At 41.5% G+C, this 18,158-nt stretch overlaps 1 protein-coding gene across 1 annotated transcript in view; it reads left to right on the top strand.

Moving 5' to 3' along the window:
* LOC126252096 (centrosomal protein of 290 kDa) overlaps positions 1-18,158 on the top strand; it is a 187,141-nt gene that overhangs the window by 18,163 nt on the left and 150,820 nt on the right. Inside the window, exon 9 of the mRNA XM_049952959.1 lies at positions 15,613-15,748. Within this exon, the coding sequence (XP_049808916.1) occupies positions 15,613-15,748 (136 nt within the window). The remainder of the gene's footprint in view (positions 1-15,612; positions 15,749-18,158) is intronic.

Below are 18,158 nucleotides of genomic sequence, written 5' to 3'. Positions count from 1 at the left end.
ACCACTGCAATGCACTCTATGAGTATATGACCACAAAGATACTGCTCAGATGTATGAATGGCCACCACAAAACTGTAGCCAGTAGCCAACCAGAAATATGCATGTCCTGACAGAGATAAATAATGCAGATAATAAGATTAAAACTATATGGGACATTGTGAAATGGGAAACAAGACATTTGATAACAATTAAACTAAATGACAATATTGTGACCGATAATTCACAAGTTTCAGTTACTTTTAACAGTCACATTCTAAATGTATCAGTAAATGTAGAATTAAATGGTTCAGTTGAAGAAGCAAGAGAATATATTAAAAATGTCATTCCACAAAACTTTTAAGTAACTATACGTTGCACCAACATTCTTCACTGAAATTAATACAGTTATAAAAATTCTAGCAAAACACAAGCTCTTGTGGAGCTGATTGAATTTCAGAGAGAATTCTGAAAAGTTGTTCCAACTTAATAAGTAATTTCCTTAGTGATGTATGCAATGCATCACTGCCTCAGATAACTTTTCCAGACAGATTGAAATATGCAATTATTAAATCACTTTATAAGAAAGGTGGCAAGACAGACTTAAACAGTTATCATCCAATTTCGTTACTGACATCTTTGCCCAAAATATTTGAAAAAGTAATGTAATCAAGAGTAATTGCATAATTAAATGGAAACAATTTACTTAGCAGATCACACTTTGGAGTCCAGAAGGGTTGCTCAATTGGGAATACTATTTATACATTCACTGATCAAATAGTAAAAGCACTAGATAATAATATATCACCAGGTGGTATTTTTTGTGATCTTTACAAACATTTGATTGTGTGGATCATGATGCTCTCTTATAAAAACTCAAGTTTTATGGAACTGATAGCTTCACGTCCAGCTGGTTTGAGTGAACTTAACAAACAGAATGCAAAAGGTTATGCTGTATAATTCAAACTGTATCGAGAAGGTAAATAATTTTAGTGACTGGGGGGGGATTCACAAATGGAGTCCCACAAGGTTCAGTTTTGGGTCCACTCCTATTCATTATATATGTGAACGATGCTCCACTTAACATTAAACAAGGAAAATTGGTACTTTCTGCAGACAAAACTAATATTATTATAAATCCCATGAAAGGAAAAGCAACAGAAGAGTTTGTAAATGATATTTTCCAAAGAATTGTTTAGCGGTTCTCCAAAATTGGACTCTCCCTTAATTTTGGAAAAATAAATAAAAAAAAAACCACTGTGTTCAGTTCTGTACACTGGTCATACCAACAATTGATGTGGCACATAAGCAGGAGTCAGTTGTTGTTGTTGTTGTGGTCTTCAGTCCTGAGACTGGTTTGATGCAGCTCTCCATGCTACTCTATCCTGTGCAAGCTTCTTTATCTCCCAGTACCTACTGCAGCCTGCATCGTTCTGAATCTACTCAGTGTATTCATCTCTTGGTCTCCTCCTACGATTTTTACCCTCCACACTGCCCTCCAGTATTAAATTGGTGATCCCTTGATGCCTCAGAACATGTCCTACCAAACGATCCCTCCTTATAGTCTAGTTGTGCCACAAACCCCTCTTCTCCCCAATTCTGTTCAATACCTCCTCATTAGTTATGTGATCTACCCATCTAATCTTCAGCATTCTTCTGTAGCACCACATTTCGAAAGCTTCTATTCTCTTCTTGTCTCAACTATTTATCGTCCATGTTTCACTTCCATACATGGCTACACTCCATACAAATACTTTCAGAAACGACTTCCTGACACTTAAATCTACACTCGATGTTAACAAATTTTTCTTCTTCAGAAACGCTTTCCTAGCCACTGCCAGTCTACATTTTATATCCTCTCTACTTCGACCATCATCAGTTATTTTGCTCCCCAAATAGCAAAACTCCTTTACTGCTTTAAGCCTCTCATTTCCTGATCTAATTCCCTCAGCATCACCCAACTTAATTCGACTACATTCCATTATCCTTGTTTTTTTGTTGTTGATGTTCATCTTATACCCTCCTTTCAAGACACTGTCCATTCCGTTCAACTGCTCTTCCAAGTCCTTTGCTGTCTCTGACAGAATTACAATGTCATCAGCAAACCTCAAAGTTTTTATTTCTTCTCCATGGATTTTAATACCTACTCCGAACTTTTCTTTTGTTTCCTTTACTGCTTGCTCAATATACAGATTGAATAACATCGGGGAGAGGCTACAACACTGTCTCACTCCTTTCCCAACCACTGCTTCCCTTTCATGCCCCTCGACTCTTATAACTGCTATCTGGTTTCTGTACAAATTGTAAATAGCCTTTCGCTCCCTGTATTTTACCCCTGCCACCTTCAGAATTTGAAAGAGAGTATTCCAGTCAACATTGTCAAAAGCTTTCTCTAAGTCAAACGTAGGTTTGCCTTTCCTTAATCTTTCTTCTAAGATAAGTCGTAGGGTCAGTATTGCCTCACGTGTTCCAACATTTGTACGGAATCCAAACTGATCTTCCCCGAGGTCGGCTTCTACCAGTTTTTCCATTCGTCTGTAAAGAATTCATGTTAGTATTTTGCAGCTGTGACTTATTAAACTGATAGTTCGGTAATTTTCACATCTGTCAACACCTGCTTTCTTTGGCATTGGAATTATTATATTCTTCTTGAAGTCTGAGGGTATTTCGCCTGTCTCATACATCTTGCTCACCAGATGGTAGAGTTTTGTCAGGACTGGCTCTCCCAAGGCTGTCAGTAGTTCTAATGGAATGTTGTCTACTCCCGGGCCTTGTTTCGACTTAGGTCTTTCAGTGCTCTGTCAAACTCTTCACGCAGTATTGTATCTCCTATTTCATCTTCATCTACCTCCTCTTCCATTTCTGTAATATTGTCCCCAAGAACATCACCCCTGTATAGATTCTCTATATACTCCTTCTACCTTTCTGCTTTCCCTTCTTTGCTTAGAACTGCGTTGTTTCCATCTGAGCTCTTGATATTCATACAAGTGGTTCTCTTTTCTCCAAAGGTCTCTTTAATTTTCCTGTAGGCAGTATCTATCTTACCCCTAGTGAGATAAGCCTTTACATCCTTACATTTGTCCTCTAGCCATGCCTGCTTAGCCATTTTGCACTTGCTGTCGATCTCGTTTTTAAGACGTTTGTATTCCTTTTTACCTGCTTCACTTACTGCATTTTTGTATTTTCTCCTTTCATCAATTAAATTCAGTATCTCTTCTGTTACTCAAGGATTTCTACTAGCCCTCGTCTTTTTACCTACTTGATCCTCTGCTGCCTTCACTATTTCATTCCTCAAAGCTACCCATTCTTCTTCTACTGTATTTCTTTCCCCCATTCCTGTCAATTGTTCCCTTATGCTCTCCCTGGAACTCTGTACAACCTCTGGTTCTTTCAGTTTATCCAGGTCCCATCTCCTTAAATTCCCACCTTTTTGCAGTTTCTTCAGTTTTAATCTACAGTTCATAACCAATAGATTGTGGTCGAGTCCACATCTGCCCCTGGAAATGTCTTACAATTTAAAACCTGGTTCCTAAATCTCTGTCTTACCATTATATAATCTATCTGAAACCTTCTAGTATCTCCAGGGTTGTTCCATGTATACAACCTTCTTTTGTGATTCTTGAACCAAGTGTTAGCTATGATTAAGTTATGTTCTATGCAAAATTCTACCAGGCGGCTTCCTCTTGTATTTCTTAGCCCCAATCCATATTCACCTACTACGTTTCCTTCTCTTCCTTTTCCTACTGTCGAATTAGAGTTACCCATGACTATTAAATTTTCGTCTCCCTTCACTACCTGAATAATTTCTTTTATCTCATCATACATTTCATCAATTTCTTCATCATCTGCAGAGCTAGTTGGCATATAAACTTCTACTATTGTAGTAGGCATGGGCTTCGTGTCTATCTTGGCGACAACAATGTGTTCACTATGCTGTTTATAGTAGCTTACCCACACTCCTATTTTTTATTCATTATTAAACCTACTCCTGCATTACCCTTATTTGATTTTGTATTTATAACCCTGTATTCACCTGACCGAAAGTCTTGTTCCCCCTGCCACCGAACTTCACTAATTCCCACTATATCTAACTTTAAACTATCCATTTCCCTTTTTAGATTTTCTAACCTACCTGCCTGATTAAGGGATCTGACATTCCACGCTCCGATCCGTAGAACGCCAGTTTTCTTTCTCGTGATAACAACGTCCTCTTGAGTAGTCCCCGCCCGGAGATCCGAATGGGGGACTATTTTACCTCCGGAATATTTTACCCAAGATGACGCCATCATCATTTAATCATACAGTAAAGCTGTAGTTTCCCCGTGCTTCAGGAGTCATTAAGTATGGTAGAATGCTCCAAATGTTTGGGTTATGTATTGATGAAAACTTGAACTGGAAGAAGCATATTACTCTAAGCTTATCAAGCAAGTTAGTTCAGCCACTTTTGCTCTTTGTGTAATTGCTAATGCTGGAAACAAATGTATCAAACGCCTTACATATTTTGCATATTTCCCACTCAGTAATGTTGATTGGAGTAATTTTCTGGGGTAACTCATCACTTAGAAAAAAAGTACTGGTTCCGCAAAAGCAAGTAGCAGTAATAATGTGCTGTTCACCCAGGGACATCATGCAAGTACCTCTTCAAGGAGCTAAGCATTTTACCTCCACCATCACAATACATATATTCATTAATTAAATTCATCATAAATAATCCATCACTATTTGATACTTTATGGCCCTTTTTTAAAGCAGGCAGCACCTCAGAAAGGAATCCAGTATGCAGCATCAAAAATTTTTGACCATTGGCCCAATAAAATAATGTGTCTGACAGGTAGCAAAGCAAGTTTTAGGTGTAATTTAAAGTCATTTCTCTCCTGGACAACTACTCATTCTATTCCATTGATGAATTTGTACTTAAGAAACTGGCAGCTAGTAAAAAAAAAGGGTAACTGTAGTAGTATGGGTAGGACTGAAAATAATAATGTATTCATTAATGTTAACACTAACCTACATCTACGTGGATACTTTGCAAATCACATTTAAGTGTCTGGCAGAGGGTTCATCGAACCACCTTCACAATTCTCTATTATTCCAATCTCATATAGTGCGCGGAAAGAATGAACACCTATATTTTTCTGTACGAGCTATGATTTCCTGTATTTTGGGTGTCAGTAAAATATATTCACATTTGGAGGAGAAAGTTGGCAATTGGAATTTCGTGAGAAGATTCCGTCGCAACGAAAAACGCCTTTCTTTTAATGATGTCCAGCCCAAATCCTGTATCATTTCATTGACACTCTCTCCCGTATTTTGTGATAATACAAAATGTGCTGCCCCCTTCTTTGAACTTTTTCAATGTACTCCATCAGTCCTATCTGGTAAAGATCCCACACCGCGCAGCAGTATTCTAAAAGAGGATGGACAAGTATAGTGTAGGCAGTCTCCTTAGTAGATCTGTTAAATTTTTAAGTGTCCTGCCAATAAAAAACAGTCTCTGGTTAGCCTTCCCCACAACATAACCTACGTGTTCCTTCCAATTTAAGTTGTTCATTATTGTAATTCCTAGGTATTTAGTTGAATTTACTGCCTTTAGATTTGACTGAGTTATTGTGTAACCAAAGTTTAACGGATTCCTTTTAGCAGTCGTGGATGATCTCACACTTTTTGTTATTTAGGGTCAACTACCAATTTTTGCACCATTCCGATATCTTTTCTAAACCATTTTGCAATTTGTTTTGATCTTCTGATGACTTTATTAGTCGATAAATGACAGCGTCATCTGCAAAAAACCTAAGATGGCTGCTCAGATTGTCATCCAAATTGTTTGTACAGATAATCATGTATACATATCCTGTAAACTGACCCACCTATTCCACATAATTTCAGTGAAAGAATTGTTCAGATGATCTACCTGACATGTAATTAAATAACCGACCACCCAGTTGTAGAGCATGCTATGTAAGATAGTGTGATCTGTATCGCTGTGCCATCTGCCACCTGGATCCTTCTCCCAGGAAGAATTTTGCTGGTGGAAACTATCCTTGTAACATATCCTTCATTCTGACAACCTCCTGACCTCTCTCTCTCTGCTAGTCCCTGTCATTCACTACCTGTTCACTGGTCCATTAGCTTGTTTACCTCTTTCGCCTGGTAATTCCCATTACATGTATTCTCCTCAACCACTGAGTAACATTCAATTGCTGAATGATTTTCACTCTTAAAGTTCATGTCTTACTGCCATAAGTCACAATTTTTAATGCACATTGAGTGTAAACTTTCCTATTGAGATATATTGGAAAATTAATTTCCAAAATTGTACTTCATTGCTTTGCTTAGGTGAAACCCAATACTTTTCTGCATTGTTTTTAATATTGTATTGAATATTGTATGTGCTACAGTGAGGGGGCTGACATGTCTATAGTATTTTAATGTCTTGTCTGTCTCCACAGACTGTCTCTGAGTAATTTTGGAATTTCTTTTTGTATTATTTTTCCTTCAGGTTCAAGCATATCTATTGAAACACAATCCTTGCCTATCACCTTTTCATTTTTTGTGGATTGGGTGGCATTACTGGCAGAATATTTTTATTAACTATATTTATGATTTGTCTCGTGAATAAACATCAAAAGAAATCTTGTAATGTTTGTACAATTTTCTTTGTGGTTGTAGAAATGGTTCTCACGTGAGACATTGGCTGTCATTGTAAAATTCCTACAGTATTTCATTGGTGTGAGGGACACAGTGCTGAGCTGTGACTGAAACCCCCTATTTATGCCAGTCTAAGCAGGAAATGCAGAGCCGTGAAGGTGCCAAATTTGGTGTCCAATAATGAAGATATCTTGCCCAATACTGGGAAAGGCAGCTACACCGCCAGTTGAACAATGAACTGAGATCTTTTCCACATGCACAAAGCTTGTTATTCATACTATACACTGTTGTCGACTCCCTCAGCACCCTCTGTCAGGATTAGCATGGCCATATACGCATCCACACTGGTATATAACTATCACCACCATTGTCATCCAAATATATATATCCTCACTGTAATATCATCCCATGCATGACCAGCAGTTCTCCTTGTGGTTACTGTGATTTTAACATGGCCAGTGGCCGGCCGGGGTGGCCGTGCGGTTCTAGGCGCTACAGTCTGGAACCGCAGGACCGCTACGGTCGCAGGTTCGAATCCTGCCTCGGGCATGGATGTGTGTGATGTCCTTAGGTTCGTTAGGTTTAAGTAGTTCTAAGTTCTAGGGGACTGATGACCTTAGAAGTTAAGTTCCATAGTGCTCAGAGCCATTTGAATCATTTGAACATGGCCAGTGCTGCCATGGGTTGGTGCATTAGGACAGGGTGGCAGACAAAGAGACTGGGAGACAAAAATTGGGGGAGATGATAGGACAGTGGGAATGGAAACTGTTGGGTGGAGGGTGTGGGTACAGTATGCTACCATAGGTTGAGGATGGGATAATTACGGGAGCAGAGAATGTGTTGTAAGGATAATTCCCATCTGCACAGTTCAGGACATCTGGTGTTGGATGGGAGGGTCCAGATGGCTTGAGTAGTGAAGCAACCATTGAAATTGTCATGTCCCAGGTACAAACTACCAAGTGGAAAGTCGGAACTAATTACAACTTAGAAGATTTATTCAGAAAACAAGGTGAAACATAACTCAGCATAATCACTCATGTCCTAGCCAAAGTTCATCTCCTGTAAACACTATCACAGTAATAGTCTTGCGACTGAGAGGAGACTTGCTCCTTACCCCAGGAGCCCCACCAGATGACTCCCCTTCCGGGCCGTGACAATGCGAATTAATCACTTGGAGCTGCGTCCTGATTGGCTCCGTAGCCTCCAGCGGTATGACTGCTGCATCTCTTGTAGCAATCTCACTGTGACCACGTTTAAGTATGCCGTGCTGCTGCCACTGGAGCATTGGCACACGGTGCTCGAGAAGGTGGTGGCCGCATCTTAAATCAGGCGACCTTGCTGTATGAATGCACGGAACAACAGAAATCAAGCACATTATGCTCAGCTACATGTTATGTCACAGGGTGGTCTACATTGCTTTTGGCCATAGTTAGGTGGTGGCAATTCATCCTGGTGAACAGCTGGTTGATAGTCATACCAGTATAAAAAACTGTGAATGGTTGCAGCAGAGCTGCAGTTTCCACATCGACTGTCTTGTTATCTCCTCCCCATTCTCGTCTCCCAGTCTCTTTGTCTGCCACCCTCTCTCAATGCACCTGCCTATCTTTCCCCACTCCAGTCCTTTTTGCTTCTTTTTTCCTCGCCTCTCTGCCCTACAACCTCCTGACACTGTGCCTTTGGCATTCTAGTCCCTGCACACTCCACCAGACAGCATTCCTGTGCCACCCACCTGTGCGCTACTGTCCCTCCCCTTCCCCATCCCCTCCAGATTGCTGCTGACATCCTACATGATAGTTGCATTCTAGCATGAGCTGCCAGAGTTGGTGGTCATGTGTGTATGAGGCGTGCTTTCCTGTGGCTGAAAGCTTTGTGTAAGTGTCTTTTAATTGTGCCTGTCTGCAACTTAATGTGTCTTCTTTATGGAAAGTATCAGTCAATCTTTACTGACATTGTTGATGTTACTACCCCAATAATATTAAAGAAGCAGCGGAAATTCGCAGTTCAACAAATCTTCTGAATAGGTACACTCTGCCTCTGCAGTAACTACTACCGTCACTACCACTCTTTCTTTTTTTATTTCCAGTTGTTCTTAATGAGATAAATTTCAGCCCTTTATAGTTAACTATCATAATGTTTGGCTTGCTCAAAAGATATGTGTCACATCAGTGTTTTCAATCCAATGCCGAGGACTGGGCTAAGAGAACAGCTTGTATTATGCACCTTTGGTTACTGACAGCAGCCACAGTAAAATCTTTTAGCAGACTCTGTGCTAGTGAAGTACTGCGTTGGATAGGGAAGCCACTTCTATGCATAAGCCCGCATCCCAAAGTGATACCCCCTTGGAATGCTCTGTCGTATTTTAAGGTCTTTGCAATTTGCAAGGCACTTAACTTGATTGTTTGTTGAGAGATAGTTACCCCATCTTTCCCTTTATTTTGTACAAGCAAAAGAACTCTTCTTTTTAAGTTCAGAATATTTCCAACTTTGGCCCTATGAAGGATTTCCTCAATGAAATATGCTGATTGTTCTACGTTATGATGTAATTCCATGTGTTAGATTCCTTCCACCCATACTTTTTTTGCCAGCTGTTCTATCAGTTGTACTTTTGACATAACGAATAGCACAGATGAACTTCACCTTTATTTACCGAGCGAGGTGGCGCAGTGGTTAGACATTGGACCCGCATTCGGGAGGACGCCGGTTCAATCCCGCGTCCGGCCATCCTGATTTAGGTTTTCCGTGATTTCCCTAAATCGCTCCAGGCAAATGCCGGGATGGTTCCTTTCAAAGGGCACGGCCGACTTCCTTCCCCGTCCTTCCCTAATCCGATGAGACCGATGACCTCGCTGTCTGGTCTCCTTCCCCAACAACCAACCAACCAACCAACCTTTATTTATTGTGGGGAAATACTGTAAAAATTTGCTCTTTCACTTGTATCTGTATAATCTTAGTTTTCTTAGAAGGTGAACTTGTTTCTTAATGTAATGTGGTTTGCCTCACCATACTTAAATAAGTTTTAATAATCTCCATTTTCAATTTTCTGCTTGATGATGTTGGTTCTTTATAGTTACTTATGTACTGTTACTCTGGATCTCATTAGTGTATGGTGTTCTGAAATTCATCACGTGCTCCGTAGTTTCCTAATTGTCTGATGAAAACTGTCAATTTCATTTTTATTTCTATGTGGTCCTTCTCAGATCTGTTTTCTATTTATCTATTAAAAGAAAGTGTTTAGATCGACATGTTGTTCCTTCCATAAAATTGTATTAGAGTGTGACCTCTGTCGTTTCTAGTGTCACACCATATGTTTCCCTCTGAAGGACTGCTCTTTATGTGTTGTCCAGCTGTTGTATCAAAATGTTTCATTGTCATCTTTAGTGGAATTTGGTGTTATTTATAATTTAGTTGATCCTGCCAGTAGTCATATGCTTGTCTCAAAGATTAAGCCATGCATGTCTCAGTACAAGCCGCATTAAGGTGAAACCGCAAATGGCTCATTAAATCAGTTATGGTTCCTTAGAGCGTGAGTGTTGTCGTAACTGCCATCTGCTTCACGTCTGCTGTGCAGCGAGCTACGTTAATTTAAGTATTAACTGTATTTTTCATACTTGTCACTTCTTCTTCCGTGTGTTTTTGCTTATAGGAGGCGTCAATTGTCGAGTGCTAGTAATAGTGTTCAATAGATTTTGTTTGTTTTGAATACAGTCAGAGAGAGTCCCTTTAGTCAACCATAGTGCCAGTAGTCTAGTGTTTGTTTTCAATACAGTCCAGAGACATGTAGTGCTATTTTCATTGTTTTCTACAAGAAGTGTCTAGCAACCACAACTTAGTCAACTATCAGCCGCCTTTAGTGAATTAGCATTCTAGTTAAAAGTTGATTAACTCTCTACAGTAAATTGATTTCTTAGGATGGATAGGATGTGTGGCTGCTGTGTACGGACGCAGGAGGAGCTGGCCACTGTTCGCGAACAGCTGAACGTGTTGATGGCCGCGGTCAGCTGTCTTCAGGCTGCTGCCTCGGAGTGTAGCGGCAGTGGCGAGTCTGGTGCATCGCATGGTACACCCCAGGTGTTACATGCTCCACCCACTGTCCCTGCTGTCGAGACATCTTCGCGGGTACCGTCCGCGGTTGGGCCACCCTCTCCCCAAGGGGAGTGGCGGGTTCAGCGGCATTCGCAGCGCACGAGGCGGAGGGTCAATGTGGATGCCGGCCGTGTGGCATCGCCCGCTCTGCCTGTGAATGGACATGTGGCTGCTCCTTCAGCAAGGTCCGAGCAGGCACACGGGGGGAGGAGTTTATTAGTTATTGGGAGCTCCAACGTTAGGCGGGTGATGAAGCCCCTTAGGGAAATAGCGGAAAGGTCGGGGAAGAAGGCCAGTGTTCACTCTGTCTGCTTGCCGGGGGGGTCTCATCTGAGATGTGGAGGAGGCCCTGCCGGCGGCGATAGGGAGCACTGGGTGCACCCGACTGCAAATTGTTGCTCATGTCGGCACCAATGACTCCTGCCGTCTGGGTTCAGAGGTCATCCTCAGTTCGTACAGGTGGTTGGCGGAATTGGTGAAGGCAGAAAGCCTCGCTCGCAGGGTGGACTCTGAGCAAACAATTTGTAGTATCGTTCCCAGAACTGATCGCGGTCCTCTGGTTTGGAGCCGAGCAGAAGGCTTAAACCAAAGGCTCAGACGATTCTGTGGAGATCTGGGTGCAAATTTCTCGACCTCTGCTATCGGGTGGAGAAATGTAGGGTCCCCCTGAACAGGTCAGGCGTGCACTACACGCCGGAAGTGGCTACAAGGGTAGCGGAGTACTTGTGGAGTGCACATGTGGGGTTTTTTAGGTTAGAGAATTCCCTCCGTAGGCTCGACAGGACGCCTCCTGAGACGCGGCAAGGTAGGAGTAGGCAAAATGCGACAGGGAATAACAATATTAATGTGCTAATAGTAAACTGCAGGAGCGTCTATAGAAAGGTCCCAGAACTGCCCTCATTAATAAACGGTCACAATGCCCATATAGTACTAGGGACAGAAAGTTGGCTGAGACCAGACGTAAACAGTAATGAAATCCTAAACTCAGATTGGAATGTATACTGCAGAGACAGGCTGGACAGTGAAGGGGGAGGTGTGTTTATAGCGATAAGAAGTGCAATAGTATCGAAAGAAATTGACGGAGATCCGAAATGTGAAATAATTTGGGTGAAGGCCACGGTTAAAGCAGGCTCAGACATGGTAATTCAATGTCTCGATAGGCCCCCTGGCTCAGAAGCTGTTGTGGCTGAGCACCTGAAGGATAATTTGGAAAATATTTCGAGTAGGTTTCCCCACCATGTTATAGTTCTGGGTGGAGATTTTAATTTGCCGGATGTAGACTGGCAGACTCAAACGTTCATAACGGGTGGCAGGGACAAAGAATCCAGTGAAATTTTTTTAAGTGCTTTATCTGAAAACTACCTTGAGCAGTTAAACAGAGAACCAACTCATGGCGATAACATATTAGACCTCTTGGTGACAAACAGACCCGAACTATTTGAAACAGTTAACACAGAACAGGTAATCAGCATTCATAAAGCAGTTACTGCATCGATGATTTCAGCCATACATAGAGATATTAAGAAAGGTAGGAAGATTTTTCTGTTTAGCAAAAGTGACAAAAAGCAGATTACAGAGTACCTAATGGCTCAACACAAAAGTTTTGTCTCAAGTACAGATAGTGTTGAGGATCAGTGGACAAAGTTCAAAACCATCATACAATATGCGTTAGATGAGTATGTGCCAAGCAAGATCGTAAGAGATGGAAAAGAGCCACCGTGGTACAACAACCGAGTTAGAAAACTGCTGCGGAAGCAAAGGGAACTTCACAGCAAACATAAACAAAGCCAAAGCCTTGCAGACAAACAAAAATTATGCAAATTGAAATGTAGTGTGAGGAGGGCTATGTGAGAGGTGTTCAGTGAATTTGAAAGTAATGTTCTATGTACTGACTTGGCAGAAAATCCTAAGAAATTTTGGTCTTATGTCAAAGCGGTAGGTGGATCAATACAAAATGTCCAGACACTCTGTGACCAAAATGGTACTGAAACAGTGGATGACAGATTAAAGGCCGAAATACTAAATGTCTTTTTCCAGAGCTGTTTCACGGAGGAAGACTGCACTATAGTTCCTTCTCTAGATTGTCGCACAGATGACAAAATGGTAGATATCGAAATAGACGACAGAGGGATAGAGAAACAATTAAAATCATTCAGAAGAGGAAAGGCCGCTGGACCTGATGGGATACCAGTTCGATTTTACACAGAGTACGCGAAGGAACTTGCCCCCTTCTTGCAGCGGTGTACCGTAGGTCTCTAGAAGAGCGTAGCGTTCCAAAGGATTGGAAAAGGGCATAGGTCATCCCCGTTTTCAAGAAGGGACATCGAAAAGATGTGCAGAACTATAGACCTATATCTCTAACGTCGATCAGTCGTAGAATTTTGGAACATATATTATGTTCGAGTATAATGACTTTTTTGGAGACTAGAAATCTACTCTGTAGGAATCAGCATGGGTTTCGAAAAAGACGGTCGTGTGAAACCCAGCTCGCGCTATTCGTCCACGAGACTCAGAGGGCCATAGACACGGGTTCCCAGGTAGATGCCGTGTTTCTTGACTTCCGCAAGGCATTCGATACAGTTCCCCACAGTCGTTTAATGAACAAAGTAAGAGCATATGGACTATCAGACCAATTGTGTGATTGGATTGAAGAGTTCCTAGATAACAGAACGCAGCATGTCATTCTCAATGGAGAGAAGTCTTCCGAAGTAAGAGTAATTTCAGGTTTGCCGCAGGGGAGTGTCGTAGGACCGTTGCTATTCACAATATACATAAATGACCTTGTGGATGACATCGGAAGTTCACTGAGGCTTTTTGCGAATGATGCTGTGGTATATCGAGAGGTTGTAACAATGGAAAATTGTGCTGAAATACAGGAGGATCTGCAGTGAATTGACGCATGGTGCAGGGAATGGCAATTGAAACTCAATGTAGACAAGTGTAATGTGCTGTGAATACATAGAAAGATAGACCCCTTATCATTTAGCTACAAAATAGCAGGTCAGCAACTGGAAGCAGTTAATTCCATAAATTATCTGGGAGTACGCTTTAGGAGTGATTTAAAATGGAATGATCATATAAAGTTGATCATTGGTAAAGCAGATGCCAGACTGAGATTCATTGGAAGAGTCCTAAGGAAATGCAATCCGAAAACAAAGGAAGTAGGTTACAGTACGCTTGTTCGCCCACAGCAGTGTGGGATCCATACCAGATAGGGTTGATGGAAGATATAGAGAAGATCCAACAGAGAGCAGCACGCTTCGTTACAGGATCATTTAGTAATCCAGTGGAAGACTCTGCAGGAGAGACGCTCAGTAGCTCGGTACGGGCTTTTGTTGAAGTTTCGAGAACATACCTTCACCGAAGAGTCAAGCAGTATATTGCTCCCTCTTACGTATATCTCGCGAAGAGACCATGAGGATAAAATCAGAGAGATTAGAGCCCACACAGAAGCACACCGACAATCCTTCTTTCCATGAACAATACGAGACTGGAATAGAAGGGAGAACCGATAGAGGTACTCAAGGCACCCTCTGCCACACACCGTCAGGTGGCTTGTGGAGTATGGATTTAGATGTAGATGTTAGTATAACTCTCTATAGTGGTATTCTGCTTTCCTGTCAGAATGAGCACGGTGGTTCATGGATTCAAATGATTTTCATGGAATATCTTTTCTTCATTTTTTGAAGGAAGATTTGCTTTTTTGTTCCATTTGATTGTATTTAACTCCTCTTCCAACTCAACTAAAGTTACACAGTTTATTGTCCCTAAAAAAAGTTAGTAGAGACAGTTCACTTTCTGAGGTCTATGTTGTTATTTGTTTGGCCAAACCTACAGAATAACTGGATGTACCCATGATCTGATGACTTTGCCTAAGTTCCCTCAAACCCCTATTCCTAGTATTCACTCACCCTGGCTGAATAACCATCGTCCCAGGAACTTGCACATGCAGTGGACCCTCTGACAACTCCACCCATGACTAACTTGTCAACCAGAGCATGAAAACCTTGGCAAGACACGTGAACAGTACAAAACCTTGTGAGATATGTGCTTATAGTAGTCTCAGTCCAAGTCTTAAGTGGTTTTGAATCTCAGAGCTTGGTATCCACATGACCAGTTGGCATCTGTTATTGTGACAGTAGATCCCTCAAGCATTAGGTCAGTATTATTTTCTGGCAGTCAGTCAATGTCTGTGTGACTGGTTACGTATTGAAGCTGAATGTGAAGGCTTGGAGACATTGACTCACCATACTGTCTGTGGTGTGAGTTAGTGAGCACCTCATCCATATTTTTTCTCCACAAACTGGTGATTTATCGAGATTATTACATCATGGCTACTAACAGCTGCACTTCAGGATTGGATATTAAGATCTACCCTGACTGATTTACTCAATTTTCACTAAGATGTAATTAAAAGCTGTCCTGCAGTTTCTTTTCAGTCTTCTTTTGCATTTCTCTTGGTGAATATATACATAGAGAAGCAACTGCTATTTGAATTGTATTATTTACACACTTAGCAACTGTGAGTACATACTGGATATACAAACAAGAAGGAGACACGAAAGTCAGTATGTTCATAAGTGTGAAGTCATGTTTTAGTACACTTGTTGAAGTGTGCCATTCTAACATTGATTTGGAAAAACAAATTTACATATTCATTAAGTCATTGAATGGGTAGCAGGACAGGTATACTTTCAGTGACTTTTTTAAAGTTTGTGTGGTTTTACAACCTCTTGTTTTGCGTGTTATAGGTTTCCATTTTATACTTGTAGACTGGAACAGAATATAACTGTGAACTTCAGACATGGATGCAACAGTGTATATGGAAATTGATTTTGTGCCTTATGTTCTGGCTGTATATGTAAATAATTTAAAATGAATATATTAATATCAAATTCTTTTCAGGGAAAAGAACAGTTCGCCAAATGGTGATGCTATTCAGCAACTGAAATCTCAGCTTCAGTCATCAGAGGAGAAAGTGCAGCTTTTGGAAGAAAGCCTGAGGAATGCAGAAGAAGATGCCAAACGAAAGGCAGAAGAGGTCTGGTACTACTCTGTTTCTTTCCCTTTCTCTTTCCATTTCTTCTACCTCACAAACTCTTTTGAATGTATGGTAATTTTCTCATATAAATGTCGTGTTTGTTCACTTGTGTACTAAATGTGTACTGAGCCATTTATAAAATTAAAAATTTGATTTTAGAATTTTGTGATCCATGTTTTCAAGCAATCAGACATGTACACAAATCAGAGTGAACAAATTTAAAGGTAATTCAGATTTTTGTTCAAACAAGACTTCATTTTCTTACAGATAATCTGATGACAAGATAATAGACACCAAAAGAAAAAAAGTTTCAACAATTTTTTGTTTATTTATCTGCCATTTAGCATAATCTCTGATCCAGTTTCAGATCTGATTGATTTTTCAAGACAGCAGAAATCCTTTAAGCATAAATAAAATAACTTGTAGCCACTACATAGCTCCATTCTATTAATGATAGACTCGTTTGTATTCTTAATGTTCAACTTTATTGTGTAGCAATGAGCCAGACATTAACATAGAACATCTAAGACAAAAACAAAAACAAAGCAAAGAGTAAATGATTATGAGCACACTAGAGTCTTTGCCGCTACGCTGTACTGTGCGCACTCAACTATTCGTCTGTGTGCTCCCACACAGCCCCCTCCCTGAAGAACGGAGCTCCAGGAATGTGCGGAAACTTGTACCAGACCGCCCGGCTCTTGTGTGAATTTCCGGCTGTACTTCCTCCATCATCGTATCCTCTCGCGACTTCATCTGGTTCACTGTCCTACCATCCGTTGCACCCTGCAGGTGTCCCTCGTCTTGCTGCAGGCCCGCCTCCTCTTCTTGTCTTACATCTTCTAGCAGTAGGTGAGCCAGCTTCACCTGGGCTATTGACATAGTAACACTCTTATCGCGAACTAGGATAGTTATGGCCTGGTCTGTACGGTGTAGTACTTTATAAGGTCCCGTATATGGCGGCTGCAATGGAGTTCTGACTGCGTCGGTTCGCAACATTATATGCGAGCACTTGCTCAATTCCCGATGTATGAACAACAGCCTAACGCCATGCCTTGTCACTGATTGTGGCCTAAGCTTGGCCAGTTGAGCCCTTACTCTTGTTAACAAGTACGGTTGGTCTGTCTCGCCTGTACTCTTCTGAAAAACCTCTCCGGGTAGGCATAAGGTTTCCCCATATACTAATTCCGCTGTAGATGCTCCGAGGTCAGGTTTGAAAACAGTGCGTAAGCCTAGTAACACTAGTGGCAATGCTGCTGACCAATTCTCACCATGGCACATTAACGCAGCCTTAAGTGTTCGGTGCCACAGCTCTACCATGCCGTTTCTTTCTGGGTGATAACTTGTGGTATGGTGACGGCGGAACCTGCACATGTTTACCAGCTCCAGGAACAAGGAGGATTCGAACTGACGTCCTTGGTCCGTCATGACATGTACCGGACATCTGAACCGTGCTATCAACGTTGTCAAGAACGCCCGACTGACTGTCTCTGCTGATACGTCTTAAATGGGAATTGCTTCTGCCCATCTCGTAAATCTGTCAATTGCCGTCAATAGATACCAATAGCCTTCGGACATTGGCAACGGTCCAACAATATCCAGATGTACATGTTCAAAACGACCAGTTGGCCCGTCAACTTTACCCACTGGCTTCTTCACATGGCATCCTACTTGACATCGCTGACAATCGAGACACGTCTGCGCCCACTTCCGACAGTCTTTCTTAATTCCTGGCAACATGAAATGCTCTGTCATTAATTTTACACTCGCTTGGGGTCCTGGATGAGCCAAACCATGTAACCCTTCGAATACTTCCCGGTGCAAACTCTCCGACGCAACAGGTCTATCCGTCCCTGTGAGGTATCGCACCATAACTGTATTGTCTCACCTTCTGGGCACAGTTTTCTTAACTTCAACCCGGTGGGCGTGCTCTGCCGAAAAACTTGCAGTTGTGCGTCATCCTTCTGCTCTCTTGCCATTGTAGCATAGTTCACTGAATACTTTATTGCCGCAACTCGTGAGAAGTAATCTGCCACCATATTCTCTGCCCCGTTAATATGTCATAAATCAGTAGTGAACTGGCTTATATATTCCAGTTGCTTGAATTGTTTAGGTGACAAAGTATCCATATGCTTGCAGAATGCGAAAGTGAGTGGTTTGTGATCTGTAAACAATGTAAATGGTCTGGCTTCCATGTAAGGCCAGAAATACCTTACGGCTTTGTAAGCAGCCAGCAGCTCTCTATCATATGCACTCCAATTCTGCTGTGGGTCTGTGAGTTTCTTGGAGAAGAATCCTAAAGGCTGCCGGTGACCAGCAGTCCACTGATGCAACACTGCCCCAATCGCCACCTGACTTGCATCAACAACAATAGCTAGCTTTGCATCTTTCTCTGGGTGAGCTAGTAAAATCG

Source organism: Schistocerca nitens, chromosome 1 (genome assembly GCF_023898315.1).
Source record: "Schistocerca nitens isolate TAMUIC-IGC-003100 chromosome 1, iqSchNite1.1, whole genome shotgun sequence".
NCBI classification, from domain to species: Eukaryota; Metazoa; Arthropoda; class Insecta; order Orthoptera; family Acrididae; genus Schistocerca; species Schistocerca nitens.
Note: the sequence above shows the minus strand (reverse complement) of the source record. Positions and strands in the feature narration are given on the sequence as shown.